The 19414-nt window shown below is 45.5% G+C and overlaps 1 protein-coding gene across 1 annotated transcript; it reads left to right on the top strand.

Annotated features, from left to right (window-relative positions):
* Nucleotides 1-3176: 3176 nt before the first annotated feature.
* LOC119245497 (dyslexia-associated protein KIAA0319-like) lies at nt 3177-13555 on the top strand. The gene is made up of 4 exons (XM_037511572.2): nt 3177-3336; nt 5554-5644; nt 8377-8468; nt 12174-13555. The coding sequence occupies exons 1-4, from the start codon at nt 3288-3290 to the stop codon at nt 12350-12352; spliced, it is 411 nt and encodes a 136-aa protein (XP_037367469.1). The 5' UTR covers nt 3177-3287; the 3' UTR covers nt 12353-13555.
* The last annotated feature ends 5859 nt before the right edge of the window (nt 13556-19414 follow it).

The following is a 19414-nucleotide window of genomic DNA, read 5'->3' on the forward strand; positions in this document are numbered from 1 at the left end:
AAAGAGATTATTGAAATTTTAAAATACCTTATAAGTCCTTCCATTGTGCCTTTGAGCTCTTTGGCTTGCCACCCTTCCTGGGCACCAAACAATTCATAGGTGTGGATAGAAGTGTGATTGTTGTCCAAGGTCTCTGAGGGACATGAATCCCTTATTATGTTAGTGTGGTCATTGCAATGGACACTGAGGTGTGTGAGAGTTATAAGAGACACAATAATGTTGTATAGTAAAATTTAATATCTATTTTTTGCAAATAAGCACCATTGCTTTGTAAATCTTAATGCAAGACAACATAATTTTTTTAAAAGATTTATTTATTTATACAAGCACTGAGGTGCAGGCCAGAGGCGCGGGAGGGTGAGAGAATTCACTAGACACAGAGCAGGGAGCAGAACAGGCAGAAGGACTGGAATACACTGCTGAGGGGAGCAGTGGGCGAGACAGGAGATGTCTGCCGCGCCATGTGGGTATCTCCGCGGCCGGCCGGGATCGAACCTGTGCTGCAGAGGCTGTGGACAGCTTCACAGCGCTGCACTCAACCTGCTACGCCACCGGGGAGGCCTACAACATAATTTTGCATCTGAAAATAAGACAGAGATGTTAAAATTATCCCAAAAGTTAATTTCAGTCATCTACTTCTCCTCACTCATAGACTCAAGCCTTTTCTAGCAGAAGGCTGTGTTTGAAATTATTGGGGGATCTCATCTCTTCTATGTACACTTAATTTCTAGAATCTTATCATCCCTAGTAAATGGGATTTCAGTCAAATTTAATTTGTTTCAGATATATGTCTGCCCACAATTGACTTTCTCAATTGTAACATGGAGTAACAGGTTTTTTTTTAGTGTGATAGAATTTTAATAGAATAGTATGCATAGAGAGGGAAGAAAGGATAATAGTTTCCCAGTAAAACACCGAAGTTACCCATCCCCTTGTGGGTAAATGCCCAGCCAAATAGGGTTGGCACAAAGCAGGGCCTCTGAGGCCCAAACGCTTGTCTCAAGTCAAAGGCACCTTCTGGTGGGGACCCATAGAAAGGGGCAGAAGGGGCCTGGCAGGTTTGAGATGAAAGGAGCAAAATCAAAGGACAAATCAAGACAAAGGCTGCCATGGTCAGCTTCCCAGTGGTCTCTTACCCATCTCTCTTCCAAGTGTCTCTACATGTCTCGACTCCACATGTCTCCTTCCATGTCCCTGGCTTCAGCCAAGGCTGAGAAGCCAGCACGCCCTCCCTCCTATGTTTCTGCTCCACGTGCCTCCTCCAAGTCTCCTTCTCTGAGATGAGTAAGATTTTTTTTAAGAACTCCTTTTATCCTGGCTGCAAAAGTAATATTTATGTATTGTTGGAAATTTGGAATACCCAAAGAGGCCAAAGTTTTTTTTTCAAATAGCCCTCTAGATTCTAAAAGCTAGAATTCCCACCACCCAAACTTTTGTGAAGACCCTGATGTATATCCTTACAGTTCCTCCTTCTCTGGAGACATTTATACCACCAGGATAATTTGATATTTGTTTTTATTCTGTTTTCTAAATATGAGTGTTTTCCTCAAATGCTCCAAAGTTTCTCCTTCGGGCCTTCCTAGTGGCACAAGGGGTTAAGACACAGTCTGTGAAGCTATCCACAGCCACTGAAGCATGAGTTCAATCCCCGGCCACTGAGGAGACCCACATGGCATGGCAGACCTCTCCTGTCTCGCCCACTGCTCCCCTCAGCAGTGTATTTCAGTCAACCTGCCTGTTCTGCTCCCCACTCTCTTTGGTGATCCTCTCACCCCCACACCTCTGGCCTGTACCCCAGTTCTTTTATGCATATATAAATAAATCTTAAAAAAAAATAAAATTTCTCCCCCAGTAAGATATTTTTGGTTGCATAATACTCCTCTCTGAATGTTTCATGATTTATGCAACCAGTCCTCTATTCATGTACTTTAAGCTTGATTTTAAATAATGTTTAATTATAACAATATTAAGTTGTAAATATTAATTGTAGGTGAATCTGCATGCATGCCCACAATTACAGCTGACCCTTGAACAACGAGGTTTGGGCTGCAGGGTTCACTTACATGCAGATTTTTCAATACATAATGCAGCTGATCCTTGAGCCCTGTGTAGTTGAAAATCCTGTAAATGCCTTTTCTTTTCCTTGTGACTTTTTAAATAATTTTTTCTTTTCTCTAGCTTTATTGTAAGAATACAGCATATAATATATACAACATACAAAATATGAGCTCAGGGCCTCCTCTGGTGGCGCAGCGGTTGAGCTCTGGGCTGCAAAGCTGCCCTCAGCCTCTGCAGCACCGTTCGATCCCTGGCCGCCAGTGAGGGTCCCACATGGTGCGACAGACCTCTCCTGCCACCCGCTGCCCTCCTCAGCAGTGTATTTCGTAGTCTGCCTGTTCTGTTGCCTACTCTGGCTCTGGTGAATTCTCTCACCCTCCTGCACTTCTGACTGTACCCAGTGCTTGTATAAATAAATAAATAAATAAATAAATAAATAAATGATAAATAAATAAATAAATCTTTAAAAGAAAAAATAAAATATGAGCTCATTGACTTGTTTTTGTTCTCAGAAAGGCCTCCTATCGATAGTAGGCTATTAGTAGTTAAGATTTGGGGTACGGCTCCCTGGTGGTGCAGGGGTTAAATACAGGGCTATCAAGCTATCGCCAGTCACTGCAGCTCAAGTTCGATCCCACATGGCGCAGCAGACCTCTCCTGTCTTGTCCACTGCTCCCATCAGTAGTGTATTTCAGTAGATCTGCCTGTTCTGGTCCCCACTCTGTCTCTGGTAGATCCTCACCCTCCGCATCTCTGGCCTGTACCCCAGCTCTTGTATGCATAAATAAATAAATCTTTAAAAAAAATTGGGGGAGTCAAAAGTTGCTCTGGGGTGCCAGTGTCCCTCACTGTGGTGTTATCTAGGGTCCTCAGTATGTTCACTGGATCAATTTTTTGAATTTATCTTTCTTAGGCCAGAAGATGCTGCATTTTTAAGAGTTTCGTGTTACGGTGTGGATTGGCTTTTTTCTGCCATTTGCTTCCAGATTGAGTCTGTCAATACTGAGAGACTCCCTCGAACACTGCTGGCCACTGGGGGCTCTTGATTCAGCAAGATGTATGTGTTCTGGACCGAAGTCATTGGAATCCACAAGCTGAAGCCAGGGAACCTCAGCTTTTCTGTGTGGTGACCTCAGCCCTCTGACCTCTTTGCAGGCTGCCTTCTGAAGTGCTCTGGCCATGGCCTCTGTGACCCCATCACGAAGCGCTGCATTTGCTCCCAGCTGTGGATGGAGAACCTGATACAGAGCTACATCCATGATGGGGAGAGCAACTGCGGTGAGTCCTGGGTGGGGAGCTTCAGCACAACTCACTGTCAGGGAACAGGGGATCCACTCCTCTGGATCCTTCTCAGACAGACTGGAGAGAGAAAAGGGAAAAAACTTAGTTACATGCCCATTGGAAATTTACATGGTTGTCGATTCTAAATGCATGAACAAGAGAATGGGACAAACAGGGTTTGTGTCCTGGGTGTTAAGGAGGGAGTTGGGGCTTTATATGACAAGGAGAGGGTAACTCATGTGACAAAACCTTGCCTCTAGATAGATTTCTATGATAAAAAAGGTTATTTCTGCAGAAGCCCCCAAATCTAGGTAATCTGCATTTTTTTTTCTTTTAAAGATTTATTTATTTATTTATACAAACACTGGGTACAGTCAGAAGTGCGGGAGGGTGAGAGAATTCACCAGAGACAGAGTGGGGAACAGAACAGGCAGACTGACGAAATACACTGCTGAGGGGAGCAGCGGGCACTGCAGGAGAGGTCTGCACCCCATGTGGGACCCTCGCCTGCAGCTGGGGACCGAACCAGCGCTAAAGAGGCTGCGGGCAGCCTCGCAGCCCAGCGCTCAAGGGCTGTGCCACCGGGGAGACCCTGCATTTTTTTCTTAAAGTAGTAAGAGTTTTCCTTGAGACCCACAGGGTCTTGGTTGACCTTAGTTTCACATACCAAGGTGACACAAATTGAAAAAAGTCTATTCTGGACATCTGGGGAAAAGCCTATGTGAACATTTGAGGTGGGGGTGTGTGTGATCCCACGTCATTCTGGAATATCAGAAACATCTGCCTAGCTTTGCAGCTGTAAACATTCAACCCTGTTCCTATTTCCTGAAGCCAAGTGAACTCATTCACTTGGTAAATGAAGATCTTCTCCATAGTCTGTGAGTTTAGGCTTTTTGGTAAAATGTCCTCATGAGAAAATTGAGTTTGTAGAGCAAATCTGGAGAATCACGGCGGGTGTTGCTGAGAGAATTGCTTTGGGCCACAAGGCCTGCCTTTCCAGGTCACCTGCTCTTCCTTAAGCTTGGCTTGGCCTTGTGGTGACATGGCCCCTGGTATGGACCTGCTGGAATCAGATGAACAAAAGAATTAGGGCGACTCTTCTGGACTGTGTGCCCAAACAGCATGTGGAGGCACTGCCTCAGCTGGCCAAGCTGGTGCCTTAAATCCCTTCTGGAGGGGAAACTATTTTAATGCCTATCTATTTCTAAGAGTAAATTTGTTGTCTTGGGGCTCCAGATGGACATAATTAGCAGAAATATTACTGAGCGTTGACTGCCAAATTATGTTCCCACTCATCACTACTCCATAAAAATTGAAAAATAGCCAGCCCTTTGAGCATTATTCCAAGGAGCGTGTGTAATATTCAGTAGAGTTAAGCCTTGAACCTTCACTCCTTTGGCTTCTCTGCTCCTGAGTTGCTGTTGCAAAGTTGTTTTTTTTTTTTTAAAAGATTTATTTATTCATCCCAGAACGGGGTTACAGGCCAGAGTGTCGGGGGGTGAGAGGATTCACCAGAGACAGAGTGGGGAGCAAAACATGCAGATCTACTGAAGTAACCTTGCTGAGGGGAGCAGTGGGCCAAGTCAGGAGAGGTCTGCTGTGACATGTGGGTAGCTCCCTGGCTGGGGATCGAACTTGTGCTGCAGAGGCTGCCAATAGCTTCATAGTGCTGCAACTTACCCCTTGTGCCACCAGGGAGGCCCCTGTTGCAAAGCTTTTACATAGGATTTCTGCAAGGTTGTGGAAGGAATGAAGACCCACTCATCTCTGAGTTGTTGCTTGGCACTGTGAAAAGTACCTGCAGGTCATAGGAAGCCACAGAAGTACTTTATTTCTTTATGAAAACCAATTCACAACTATTTGGGAGGGCAGGAGGGTTATGATTCTGGAATGCATATTTTGATGATCCGTACATGGGTGTTTAAGAGACATGACTTCTTTCTTAATTGATTGGTTTCAGTTTTTTCAGATGATTCTGTTCTCAAGTCAGCATGAAATATGTGCTTCGTGAACCAACTAGACAAAAGTAGCGTTTAGGTTGTTCTTGAGTTATTTGTGTTTTACCCTGTTCTGCGCTGCTTCCAGCCACATGAGGTTTGCTCAGGCCCAAGATGACCTTTGCTTGGAAGGAGTCAGAAATACTGCCAATCATGAAATGAAGTTGTTTTGCACACAGCATGTAACCATGTCTGCTCCGGCTTTCTTGTTTTTCAGAGTGGAGTGTATTCTACGTGACAGTGCTGGTTCTGACCCTCCTAGTGCTCACAGGGGTGTTGACTTGGCTTTGCATCTGCTGCTGCAAGAGGTACCTGGTGTGCTTTATCTGTGTACTTGAAATAAAGACATAATGAATCATAGGGCAAGCGGTAGCTTCTGGGGTTAGAATAGGATAAAGCCTTGGAGGAATCAGACAGGCTCCAGAGATAGGGCAACAGATTCCAAAAGAGATTAATCTAACATCATGGACTATGGGCAGTGGGACATTCCCAGACAAGGGCAATAAAAAAGGACTCTAAGATAAGGACTGAGATGTAAGATGTAATTCTGGGCACAGAGACATTAAGGCAGAATGAGTGAGACCACCAAGAACTAACCAATCACAACGAGACTGATGGGGTTTTAGAGCAATTAGGAAAAGAAAGTGTATATTCTCTGAGGCAGGACTGCAAGGTGGCCTCATTAGACACGAACCCATGGTTGTGTAGTGGCTGGGACCCAGCGCTGCCACTGCAGCCTGGGATCAATTCCTGGCTGGGGAACTAGATCTGAAAACCTGATATTACAGTAACACTATTATTCAGGAGGATAGGACAGCTTTGGTAGCTATTGCTTCACTTAAACTGCTGAACTGTTGTTCATAATACTTTTTTATATAAAGACAAACTAGACTTTAAAGCTACTATATCATGCAGTCTCTTATTTTTCTGGACTTATGTGCCTAGCTTCCATAAGCTTAATGGAAGCTTATCTCATTGCTGCTCTCAGATTTTCTAGATGGTTCAATGATTCTGTATCAAATCTAATGTGATTTTCTATCAGTCTCACATTATATTCAGTAGAACACCCCCTAAGTGTCCTGACTAGTCAGCCTCAGTAGAGGAAGGCATTTTAGATATAGATATTATTTAACTGTGTAAAGCAACAACCAAATCTACATGAATTTTATCTAAGAAGTGGAAAACTTTAAGTGAGGTGTTAACATCAACAGAGTTTTTGCTTAAGTTTTTCCATGGGGCTGACCTTTGAGAAGTCCCTGAGCTGCCCCATTGTCAGAATCTTCCAGAACTCCTTGCCTAGCCCTCTGTGAGGAGATTCACAGTGACAGTGATTCCTCTTGTTCTTTGAAGATAGCATGGGATGCACCTACCCAGATGAAGCCCCAATAATCTCCACAAAGAAGACATGATGGAAAATAATGGTATACCATAATGAGTGGCTGTTTCTCAGCAACCACTTAACAAATCATTTTAGTTTCATTTGCGATTACCTTTCCAAAGGTAAAGGGAACACCTACACAGGCACTTAGAGGCATACCGCCTGTTAAGTCACATCCATTAAGAACCATCTGGAATGATGGTTACCCTACTGTGCTTTAAGCCCCTTTACATTATGACAGAAGCTTTGTGAGATAAGCATCAAGTAAACAGTGATGATGATGGTGATGATGTCAGGGATTTACTGTGAACATATGCTACTATGATTTTTTTTAAAGATTTATTTATTTATGCATACATGACCTGGGGTACAGGCCAGAGGTGTGGGAGGGTGAGGGGATTCACCAGAGACAGAGTGGGGAACAGAACAGATGGATTGACTGAAATAACACTACTGAGGGGAGCAGCAGGTGAGACAGGAGCGGTCTGCTGCACCATGTGGGTAGCTCCCTGGCTGGGGATCAAACTCATGCTGCAGTGGCTGCAGATAGCTTCATAGTGCTGCATCTTAACCCCTTGTGCCACCAGGAAGGCCCGTATGCCACTATGATTAATGGTGCTATGTGCTTTTTATATTTTATCTTATTGACTCTTCCCAACCACATGAGAGCATACTCTTACTCCCATTTTGTGGGTGAGAACATGGAGGCACCAAAGTGTCAAATAATTTTTGAAAGCAACCCAGCTAGTTAGTGTTTAGCCCAGGGTTAGAAACCCATGCTCTTCATTGCCAAGCTCTCAGAAAGTTGCTTCTGTGCTATGAAATGACTCTGCTCCCTGCAGAGTCCCATGGATTTGATGTGGGTTTGCACATTCTCCTCTGAAATATAGGCTGTGGCATGTAGAACCAGTTGTTTTCCCGTGGTGTGGAAAAATAATGCAAGACTGGGTTGTTGCTAATTAAATTTAGGAATTTATTATATATAGTTTTTTAAAAGATTTATTTATTTATGCATACAAGAATTGGGGTACAGGCCAGAGGTTTGGGGGGTGAGAGGATTCACCAGAGAGAGTGGGGAGCAGAACAGGCAAATCTACTGCTGAGGGGAGCAGAGGGTGAGACAGGAGAGGTCTGCTGTGCCATGTGGGTAGCTCCCTGGCCTCCGGGCATCAAACTTGTGCTGCAGAGGCTGTCAATAGCTTGACGGCACTGTCGTGAACCTCTGCACCACCACGGAGGCCTTTATTATGTATAATTTTTTTTTTTTCTCAGATTTTGGTTTCTTTTATTCCTGCATTGTTGGACATTCCAAGGTAGTACAGGTTGAGGGGTAAATTGCTTATCCAGGTTTTTCTGAGGAAAGAATTACTGATGGGCCAGCACACAGGAGTTGAGCATTGCTGTAAAGGACCCTGGTGCCTCCTCTGAGTCTTTGCAGAGAGCTGTGGCTGTGGGTAGCGTGGCCTTTCTGCTCCTAAAAGTCTGCATGAAGAACTTCAGTGCCTTTGAATCAGACCTCCCTGTGTATGCACATCATTATTAAAAGATGGTGACCAATGATTACATTCTAGAGGCCATTCTAGCCTCCTCCACATGTCTTAAATCCTGGATCCTGTTATCTCTCTGAGAATCTGAGCTGAACTTTGCATTTTTTCCTTTCAGGCGAAAAAGGACTAAAATAAGGAAAAAAACAAGGTATACCATCCTAGATAACATGGATGACCAGGAGAGAATGGAGCTGAGACCCAAATATGGTAAGAGAGTCTCCAAAATGGCTGCCTGACACCTTCAAATAATTCCATCCAGGAGTTTACCTGAGAGTTGCCTTGGGGAGCAGGGACCCACACAGGCAGATGTCAGCACTTAAACTGAGAAAGAACTGTCTGGAAAGCAATGCACATCATCTGAGGCTATGCTAACTAAGAGGGAATGCTCTGCTATAAATTTTTGTTTAAAGATTTATTTATGCATATAAGAGCTGTGGTGCAGGCAAGAGGTGAGGGGGTAGGGGAGAGGATTCACTAGCTGATGCTTATAACCCTTGCGCCACCAGGGAGGCCCCCTATGCTATAAATTTATTTATTTATTTTTAAAGATTTATTTATTTATGCATACAAGATCTGGGGTACAGCCAGAGGTGTGTGTGTAGGGGTGTGGATGGGGTGAGAGGATTCACCAGACACAGTGGGGAACAGAACAGGCAGACTGATCGAAGTACATTGCTGAGGGGAGCAGCGGGCGAGTCAGGAGAGGTCTGCTGTGCCATGTGGGTTGCTCCCTGGCCAACTGGGGATCAAACCCATGCTGCAGAGGCTGCGGATTGCTTCATAGTGTGGTGCTTCACCCCTTGCACCACCAGGGAGGCCCCTTATGCTATAAATTTAATGAAATTTTGGCAAAGTGCTCAGAGACTTTAATGGGTGAGGGGTAGGAAACACCTCTTATCAGCTTAGCACCCACCAAATTAAACAGAGGTATTACTAGTGCCAAAATGCTCTCTACTTTAGTTTGAAGAGTGTAGGATCAGTTCACCCCCTCTTGTCTCTGAGGGCTATTCCCTTGACATCTATACACAAGAAATGCAGCAAAATAACATTTAGACCTCAAAGTCAAGCATTTTTATTTAGTCTCTGACTTAACTAGTTAGCCCTGTAGCTAGATGGAGACAAGACTTTAACAGAAAATTGACTTTCTACGCAAAATGAACCGATCTCTCTGTTAACTTTGTCATTCTCATTTATCAATTCTTGGACTTTATTGAAGTTTCTCTGGTCTTCTAAGGCGGCTCAGCACTCACTCTATAAATTTTTCATAATTCTGGATGTATAACTAAGTTAATTTGTCCAGAGGAACAGAATCACTTTCAAAGGCATCCATAGGAAATGCTGAGCGCCTACTAAGTACAACCATCTGGTTAGACCCTGGAGAGAATGAAGCCTATGCCTGCCTTTATGGCAGCTCACAGCCGAGGGAGGAGGGTTATTCCAGAATGTGACAAGTCCTACAGCAGCGTGGACCCTGCCCTGTGGGGCACAGAGACCAGGGCAACTGAGGGTGTAGGGAGAGTGGAGTCAGGAGCCTTGGCAGGAAAAGCATCACAGAAAGTACAAATCATGGCACACGTTAATAGGAATTCGTAAGTACACGGAATGCTCACCATTTACATGACTTAAGAGCAGAGGCGTTATAAGGCGACTTTATACCTAAGAGCTCAGGGTGCTTTAGGCTGCATTAGCTCATCCTCTTGCCCCTAAAATACATTCACCCTCCTGACATTGCCATGTCTGCTCACAGAACTCCCCTTCTTACCACCCAGGTCCTAAGCCTCAGTCATGGGAGCCTGGCCAGGTGCCTTGTCCCTACTGTACCCAGGCCATCTCGCCTAGTATCTTGCCCCCTTTCTCCATCATTTTCACCACCTCCCCCTTGTGTAGATCCTTCTCCTCTCACTTCTAAACTATAGCATGCACAATAATGGTTAACAGGTATTAAATGTTTAATCTCTGTACTCGGTATTGTTCTAAGCATGTTACCCATCTAATTCCGGTCCAAATAATAGCTCAATGAGATGCATACTATAATTATACCCATTTTACAGAAGAGGAAATCAAGGACAGAAAAGCTTAGCAACTTTTTTTTTTAATATTTATTTATTTATTTATACAAGCACTGGGTACAGTCAGAAGCGTGGGAGGGTGAGAGAATCCACCAGAGCCAGAGGGGAGGGCAGAACAGGCAGACTGACAAAATACACTGCTGAGGGGAGCAGCGGGTGCGGCAGGAGAGGTCTGTGCGCCATGTGGGACCCTCACCCAGTGGCCAGGGATCAAACCAGCGCTGCAGAGGCTGCGGGCAGCTTCGCAACCCAGCGCTCAACCGCTGCTCCACTGAGGAGGTCCAAAAAGCTTAGCAACTTGCTGAAGTACCAGAGTTGGGGATTCCCAGGTGCAGGTTGGGCCAGGACCTCTGCTGCAAGCCTGGGCTCTGTTCTCCCCCTGCTCTTCTGTGTGTGCTGTCAGCTCAAGGTCACTTTCCTCCCCTTTCCGTCCTGCACAGTCACCTTAATAATGTCCTGACACCACAGTTAATCAAGTCACACGTTTGCTTTTAAAATCCAAACTTCATGGCTTCACTTGTATTCCTGAGGTCTCAGCCTCGTTCACAATTTCCTACACGAATCCTTTAGCTGGACTATTTTCTCTGAATATTTCTGGGCACCTCTTCTGCCCCAAATCTCTTCAAATCCCATCCTATTTGGAATACCACTGAAACGGCTGATAATTGTGTGCTGATATCATTTAGATTCATGTGAGATTTATTTTTAAATTCTTGCCTGTTATAAACTATATTCTCAGGAGCCTTTGTCCTAAGCCCTTAGCTAGACACTATAAATTCTTTGAGAGCTGTCTCTTATTTTGATTGCCAGCAATGAACTTCTCTACCAAAAAATATGAGATTGAACTAAATGGTAAAATCATAACAGCTTTCATTTATTGTGCTAGATGCTGGACCAGAACTTTCCATGGACTCTTTCACTTAATCCCCATCATAAACCCATGGAGGAGATGCCTTGTTACCTTCCAGTTTAACAGATGAGGACCCTGAAAGCCCAGAGGTTTGGCACCTGGGCCAGAGACACACAGATAGGAGATATCAAAAGTTGGCCTCAGGCTTAGGTGCGATTCTACAGCCCCACTTATTAATCACTAGGAAACCCCACCCTGCAGCTGTGTTGTGAGTGATGGCTTTGAAGGTGCTGAGAGCACAGTCCTGAAATCAGAATTGCAACAGGCTGGTGCCCAGGAAAAGGGGAGGTTCCAGGTTCCCTGCCCCACTGAAAGGAGGGTGGAGCTGCAGAGGGAGGAGAAAAAGATGGAGAAGAGACTAAGGAGGGAGGAAGCAGGATGGGGAGCCAGAAGGAGACCTGGAGGAGGCACATGGAGCAGAGAGACACATGAAGAAACTGCGCTTGCCTTTTGGTTGTGGACTGGGTGACACAGATGTGGGTGAGACCCGTGGGGAGGTGACAGTGGTGGTTTTTGTCTTGCTTTTGATGTTGCTCTTTTCCTCCCAGACTTGTCTGGTTGCTTCTGATCCTTTTCTGTGGGTCCCCGCCAGAAGGTGCTTTAGATTTGTGCCAGGCTTTGGGGCCTTGCTCTGGACCAATCCTGCTTGGGTGGACTTTTACCCACCAGGGGACGGGTCACTTTGGCTGCTTGATTTAGAAACTATATTTTTTGTCTTTTCTGTATTGTTTACTAATTATATTAAAGTTCCTTTCCATTAAAGAAAGGAACTTCTTTACATTTTATCTTGATGCAGCAGATGGCAGAACCTATTTAGAGCAGGCAGGTGTGGGGGTTCTGGGGTGCCCCTCTCCCTGCCCTGTAACGGAATGACAGACAGCCGAGAGTGGAAAATGCTGTCTCCCTAAGACATATCTGTCTGCTTTTCCCTAGGTATCAAGCACCGCAGCACAGAGCACAACTCCAGCCTGATGGTGTCAGAGTCTGAGTTGGACAGTGACCAGGACACCATCTTTAGCCGAGAAAGAATGGAGAGAGGGAATCCAAAGGTTTCCATGAATGGCTCCATCAGAAATGGCACTTCCTTCAGCTACTGCTCAAAGGACAGATAATGCTGCTGCTGTGAAAAGAAGGATGGCCCAGGAGTCCTTCATCCAGTGCCCGAGGGAGTTCACACACCGTGGCCTGGATATGTGGGAGGCAGGATATGTGTCTCCACATTTGAAAAGACTCGTTTTCATGAGGTTTTTGAGACACAAAATCAAACAAGAACATTGCTTTCTCCACTGGGATACTTGTGAATAGGAATAAAGGCTGGGCAGGAAGCTAAGTTGTTTTTGTTTTTAAGATTGATTTATTTATACATACAAGAACTGGGGTACAGGCCACAGTGTGAGGGGGCAAGAAGATTCACCAGAGAGAGTGGGGAGTAGAACAGGCAGATCGACTGAAATACACTGCTGAGGGGAGCAACGGGCAAGACAGGAGAGGTCTGCTGCGCCATGTGGGTCAGATCCCTGGCCGGGGATCCAACTCGTGCTGCGTTGGCTGCAGATAGCTTCACAGTACTGCGTCTTAACCCCTTGCACCACCAGGGAGGCACCACCAGTTTCGTGGTTTTGTGGCTGATCCAGTATATCTTGTCTGTGTTCAAATAAAGATTAACACCTGTTTCTAACTGCTTTAGGGAAGGTGAGTTAAATATGGATTTAAAGAGGTCTCACTTATCTCAGAAGCTATGTATGCCCTTAAGGCTGACTTTGCAAACAACTCTGAGTGGATCCATAAACTCAGAAGACTTATGATGGTTTCTCTTGGGCCTGGCTTGACTTCTGTGCCACAAGCTTTCTGTGTCAGCTTGCAATACCCAGACAGAGCAAAGCCCCCTGGTTTAACTTCTTCATTTTTGTCAACCACCGTTTCTGTGCTCTTTCTAGAAAGCAGATCTTGGATGTTTGACAGCTCAATAAAAATTGCATTCCGAGGAGGAGGTTATCGACAAGGAGGGACTTGTAGACTGAACATTGAAGCCAGTCTTTTTACATTCTTTACCTTTTCATTCTCCTATAAAAAACCTCCATTGAGTCCTCTCTTAGGCCCATTTTACATTAAACACAATAAATGTGATTAACTCACAAAATATTTATGGGGGCTATAATGTAGGCCATGCGTGCTGACTGCTGTAGATAGAGCTCAAGAACTAGTGATTTTGCATCTGTCCCCAAACTCTGAAATGCCATCCGTCTTCATTAGGATGGCACATTCTTGATACTCTGGGTTCCCACATGCGCTTTCTGTAATAATAATTTAACATTCCATGTGTTTAAAATGTTTTTATTAAATAGTTTTTCTGCTAAATAAATCTTTTAAATACATGGGTGAAGTGAAGCCATCCCTGACCACAGAGTAGCTCCCAGAGCAATGAACTGCTCTGTAGATTCTCCATCCGCCCACAGTCCTAAGCCTGGCAGTGTTACAGGTCTCACCCCAAAGAGTAGGTCCTTTGCCCTCTAGGGAAAGAATTCTCTAGCGCTAGTTGTAGCTGAGCCAGACAAGGCTTTATTAGAGGCTCAAGCACAAGGGAACCAGTGCAGGAAAGAATTAGCCAGACTCCCCTATCCCTGGCACTCTGGTGAATTCTTTGCCTGGACAGCAAAGGACCCACTCTGTTAGGTCAAGGCCCATAACAATAATCTGGGTGGTGCCTTTGACATAATTCATGGGAAGGTAAGAATGAAAGGCAGGAAGAGAGAGAGTCCTGGCACCCTCAGTGGCTTTTTCAGGCTTTTATTCAGGTTTTTACAAGGGGGTGGGTGGGGGAATGGCGAGTCTTCACTCTTTCTGGGCTCTCTGGCGTTCTCCCGTGGTCTCTGCTTCTCCTTTGCTGCTCAGATGGTTCTTCTTTCTGCTCCTTTCCTGTTGGGGGACACCACCCTTATAATCTCAGTCTCTCAGCCCAGGTGGGCAGCAGGCCCACACCCTACTCCAGGTGCCCGCCATCAGGCATGCATGTAGGACCGCAGGGCTCCATCATTAATGCTAATGGTGGGAGGGCAGAAAAGCCTGATAATTTTTCACTTACTCGACAGTGGGGCCCATCCCAGAAGCAGTGTGGCAGCATCAAGTTGTGAGCATACACACCTGCTGCCATGGCCGCTGTAGAACTAGGACTGCTTTGTTATGATTAAGAGAACCACGAAGGTGACTGAACCACCAGATTTAAACCATCAGGGCAGGGGCCATGTTCCTGCGAGCCTCTGGGAAAAAAGTAAGTTTTCACGACTCTCTGTGCTCTCTGTTAATATTCATCGTCACAAGACCATCTTGATTTAATTACTGTCCATTATAGGAAATGACGATGAAAAAGTACAGGAGTGTAAGTTTAGTTTTGATGTTATTTCTTGGCTTAAGCCTTTCTGTGTTGCCAGCCAGCTCAATACTGTCTATGCTGTTCAAATGAACATGGGAGGCTTTTTACACCAATATTTATCTTCATAAATTTAAAATCTGCTCGACCCAGTGACCAAGGTCCTGTTGCTTTGTGCATGGCCAGAAATCTCTGGCATAGCGGATCACAGCCCAAATATGAGGTTGGTAGAATATCATGACGAAGAAGTACATAGTCATTTGTTGAAAGACCCTGTCCTTTATGTATGTAATATGTGTGATCCTTGATGTGGTTTTCAGAGTGAGTGCGGGGTCCTTGGGTTCTGGGAAAGCTCTGGGAAACCAGAGCTCCCGTTTCAGCGATACGCAGCGAGTTTCCCAAGCAAGTTTCTCCACGAGACAGAGACGTTAGTTGTATTTAAAGGGCAGGTTTATTAGGGAAAGGGACGGAAGAGTAAAAGACACTTGCGTAGACACAAGCAGGCAAGAAGAGCTGCCCCAAGGGACAGGTTTGCTGAGAGAGGCCTGCATGGTTGCAGGCAGGCGACCTTGAGGAGAGTGGCCTCCACTGAGGGAGGTCAGTGGAGAGAAGTCCTGGCAGGTGCAGGTCACCGGCTGGCAGGAGGCTGCTGCCCTGCAGAGGGAGATAGTTGGTGAAAAGAGGCACCTGCATCGCCACAAGTGGGCAGAGGGAGTGCTGCCCCCAGCCTGTGCAGAGACTGCACTGATATAGTCTTCTTCTGTTTGGGAGGAGTCACTCCTTGTGAGCCTCTGGGTTAGTTGCTGATTTTGATGGGCTCAATCTCCATATCTTTACCTTTGGATCTGCCCTCCTCTCCCTCAGATACCTGCTTGGATGTTATGCTTTGTAATCTAGGCCTTGGTGCCTAAGGATCTTAGTTTCCACAATTGTGTCACCTGCACCTAAGGATCCTAGTTTCCATAGCTGTGTCAATAGTTAAGCTAATCTCTTCTACCCCCACGTCCTTGTGTGAGCCAGGTTTCTGGCCTTGTGGCCTCCTTTACAGTTTTTTCTATTCCTGTCCTCCATCAATCCTTGCAGTCAACCTTGAGAAGTGGATTTTTTTTTAAGATTTATTTATTTATGCATACAAGAGCTGAGGTGCAGGTCAGAGATGCAGGGGTGTAAGAGGATTCACCAGAGACAGAGTGGGGAGCAGAACAGGTGGATCTACTGAAATACACTGCTGAGGGGAGCAGTGGGCGAGTCAGGAAAGGTCTGCTGTGCCATGTGGGTCACCTCCCTGGCCGGAGGTTGAATTCGTGCTGCAGTAGCTATGGATAGCTTCATTCGCGCCACCAGGGAGGCCCTGTGGGTATTGTTACTCTCTTGTGGTGGGGGCTCACTCTGATAACCATCAGAAGGCCCAGAGAGGCTAAGTAAGTTGCCCAAGGTCACATCTAAGAAATGGTGGGTCTGGGAATTGAATGCACAAATTCTAGGCTGCAGAGCCTCTGATTTCCAACTGCCTCCCACCAAGACCTAAAAAACTCCTGCCCCCAACTATGGAGGGAAAATTCTGGTGGACCTTTGGATGCTGTGATCCCAGCACTAGGATGAATTCTGCCTTGTCTCCTATGGGCTCTACCTCTCGGTTAGCCAAGTGCTGCTTCTGCCGCTCCTGCGCTGCCCCTGCTTTCTCAACTGGCCACAGAAGGATCTTGAATCCATGGTAAATCAAACAAAACTGCACACTAGTGACCAGCCAGTGGATCCTCTCGTGTACCTCACACCTCATCAGAGCACAAGGTGGAGTGACAATCCGCTTTCTCGTCTGGGACACTTACCATTAAGTACCTTTGGAAGAGCAACTGCCAAGAATTAGAGAGGGCAAAAGAGGACCCTGGAAAGCAGGAGGGCATTTATAGGATTCACAAGCCAACAGAAAAGATTGCTGGTTTAATTCGATGAAGGAAGATGCAAAGCCACAGCATTAAGAAGCCTAGTGTGTTTGTGATCACAACTGCTGGAAACCAAGCCAGCGAGTTAAGAAAACCAGGCATCTTGCCAATGACACCACCCTGTGAGCAGGAAGGAGAGGGGCTACCACTCTTTTGTATGTGATCAATCTATAGTGGACGGCTTTGTCTCAATTTTATTTTTAAGATGTATCATTTTTGCGTGTGTTATTTCCCCCCTGTATTGACAAGGTCTCATTTCTAATATAACACTATTAAAGATATGTAAAAATCAAAATAAGGGTTCCTGATTTCTGTAGTGCCTAGTTGTTGGAGGTTGGTGGGGGATGTTTATTCTTTGCATTTTTTTAAAGATTTATTTATGTGTACAAGAGCTGGGGTACAGGCCAGAGATGCGGGGGCTGAGAGGATTCACCAGAGACAGAGTGGGGAACAGAACAGACAGATTGACTGAAACACACTGCTGAGGGGAGCAGCGGGCGAGACAGGAGAGGTCTGCTGCGCCATGTGGGTCACCTCCCTGGCAGGGGATTGAACTCGTGTTGCAGTGGGTGCAGATAGCTTCATAGTGCTGCGTCTTAACCTCTTGCACCACCAGGGAGGCCCTTTTCTTTATATTTTGAGGCATTCCCTTGAGTAGGAATCAGCAAACTGGCCTGTGACTTATTTTTGTGTGAACTGTGAGTTAAGGATCGTTTTCACATTTTCAGAAGGTTGACAAAAATCATAAGACTATCTTTTGACACAAGACAACACGACTTCAGATTAATAGTGTCCTTAACTAAGGTCTCATTGGAACGCAAACATGCTCAGTCACTTGTTTGCGTGTGGTTTGTGGTTCTTTGAGCTGCTACAATTGAGGTAATTTGAACAGAGACTGTGTCCCAACTTAAAATATTTACCTCCTGGCCCTTTACAAAAAAAAATAAATAAAAAAAATGGCTGAAGTCTAGAGTAATAGCCCCTGGGACAAGCCTCCTTCCTGTGGGAAGACTGTTTTTAGAGAGGTGCTGGGCCAGGAGAGCACAGCAAATGGCTTCTCTGACACTAATGTGCAGTCTGCCCCCTGCTTCAGAAGACCTGCTACTGGGAGATGCAAACTAGCTTGAGGGACATGTTGCTTAAGCCATACTCCCCCATCTAATTTGTGTCAATAATCCACCCACATTTTGCATTTCGTTTGTGTAACTCCTGCATCACTTTTTTCAGTTTTGAAGTATTGATTCCCCAAAACCTCACAGCCACACCTGGCTGCCTCCTTGTTGGTCAGCTAACGAGGTTGGTTGCAGAGTTACTGGGTGGGCTCAGAAGTCTTAGAAGTCAACCTTTGCTGACTTAAAAAAGAAGAATGTCTTCAGGTAGAATAGACTCAGAATAAATTGCACATACTTGAAGAGTGCAGTCTGACAATTTTTGATGTGCTTACCACTGTAGAGCTATCATCACAATCAAGAGAAAATTTCCTGTGGATCCTTTGTACTCTCGACCTCAGCAGGGAACCACTGACCCAAATCACAGGAAAGTATACTCAGCATCACCATCGCCATAGCCTTGAATTGAGCGAGCAGCTATGCGTAATCTGTTTTGTGTACTGGCCAGCAAGATGTGTCCTAAGGTGTGAGAAAAACCTAAGCCAGCTTGTCAGCATGCAACCCACACAATAGAGACCCGACTGAAATTGAAGTCTTCCAGGAGCTGAATGAGAATCACTGGTGTGAGATTTTTTTTTTCTCTTTTTTCCCCAAAGATTGATTTATTTATACAAGAACTGGGGTACAGGCCAGATGTGCGGGAGAGTGAGAGGATTCACCAGAGACAGAGAGGGAAACAAAACAGGCAGACTGACGTAATATACTGCTGAGGGGAGCAGCGGGCGAGACAGGAGAGGTCTGCTGCACCATGTGGGATTCTCGCCAGGCCGGCCCGAGATTGAACCGGCGCTGCAGAGGCTGTGGACAGTTTCACAGCACTGTGCTCAACCGCCTGCGCCACCAGGGGAGGCCCTGGTGTGAGATTTTTGGTACTGTAGACAGCTGCACTGATGGTACAACAGTGACTTTAATTTTGAAAGGGCATGGGAATGGCAGGGCAGGTTTGCAGGATATTTTGAGAGATTTAATTTGAAGGCCAGTGGTCCTTGTCCCCTTTTTGATTGGTTGACAGTGGGAAGCCCCAGCCTGACCCATGTCACCAGGGATGGCAGCATTCAGATGGCAGAGAGATGGGAGGAGAGAGATTCTGGGCAGATGTGCCCAAGGGTGTAAAGAAGAAAGGATAAGAATTGGATTGACATGTTTGGAGAAGATGGTTGGTGACGGGAAGGTGAAGCTGATCATGTTGATTGAGATCACCTTAGGGAGACCTGGATACCCACGGGAAGTTCCCAGAAGGTTTAGGCAAAAGCATCTTGTGGCTCATCTAACAGGTGTGCAGGATGGGTAGGACAGGAGACACCAGGAGCTGGGGAGGTTACTGTGGTTGCCATCCTGCTCGGAATAACTTGGTTGCTGTCACCTGCTGGTGACAGCCCTCGTGAGGGAAAGAAGCAGAGAGATGATTTACAAAGGATGTGTAAGCAAGGAGAACTCTTGCAACTGCTTCTTCTCAGTTGCCTTCAGCTCAAAATAATATGGGGTGGCATGTCCTAAATTCCTACAGTTATATTTTTGGGTGGCAGATTCTGTTGCTTTTTGTACATTTCTGAACCGGTGTAATAATATCCAATACAAACTCAAATGAGGAACTGACAAGAAAAAGACCACAAGCAGACAACACAGAAATAAGAAATTCTGTTAATATAACATTTATTAATCACACCACAACTCTGCTAACAAGACACTGATAGA

This window comes from Talpa occidentalis, unplaced genomic scaffold, assembly GCF_014898055.3.
Source record: "Talpa occidentalis isolate TD23 unplaced genomic scaffold, MPIMG_talOcc4v2.1 talOcc4.1443, whole genome shotgun sequence".
Lineage (NCBI taxonomy): Eukaryota > Metazoa > Chordata > Mammalia > Eulipotyphla > Talpidae > Talpa > Talpa occidentalis.

Excerpts from the sequence above, each read along its gene's own strand:
- LOC119245497 (XM_037511572.2), top strand. The coding sequence starts at position 3,288 with ATGGAGAACCTGATACAGAGCTACATCCATGATGGGGAGAGCAACTGC. Across the intron at positions 3,337-5,553 it reads TGATGGGGAGAGCAACTGCG|AGTGGAGTGTATTCTACGTG; the intron begins GTGAGTCCTGGG and ends CTTGTTTTTCAG. Across the intron at positions 5,645-8,376 it reads TGCATCTGCTGCTGCAAGAG|GCGAAAAAGGACTAAAATAA; the intron begins GTACCTGGTGTG and ends TTTTCCTTTCAG.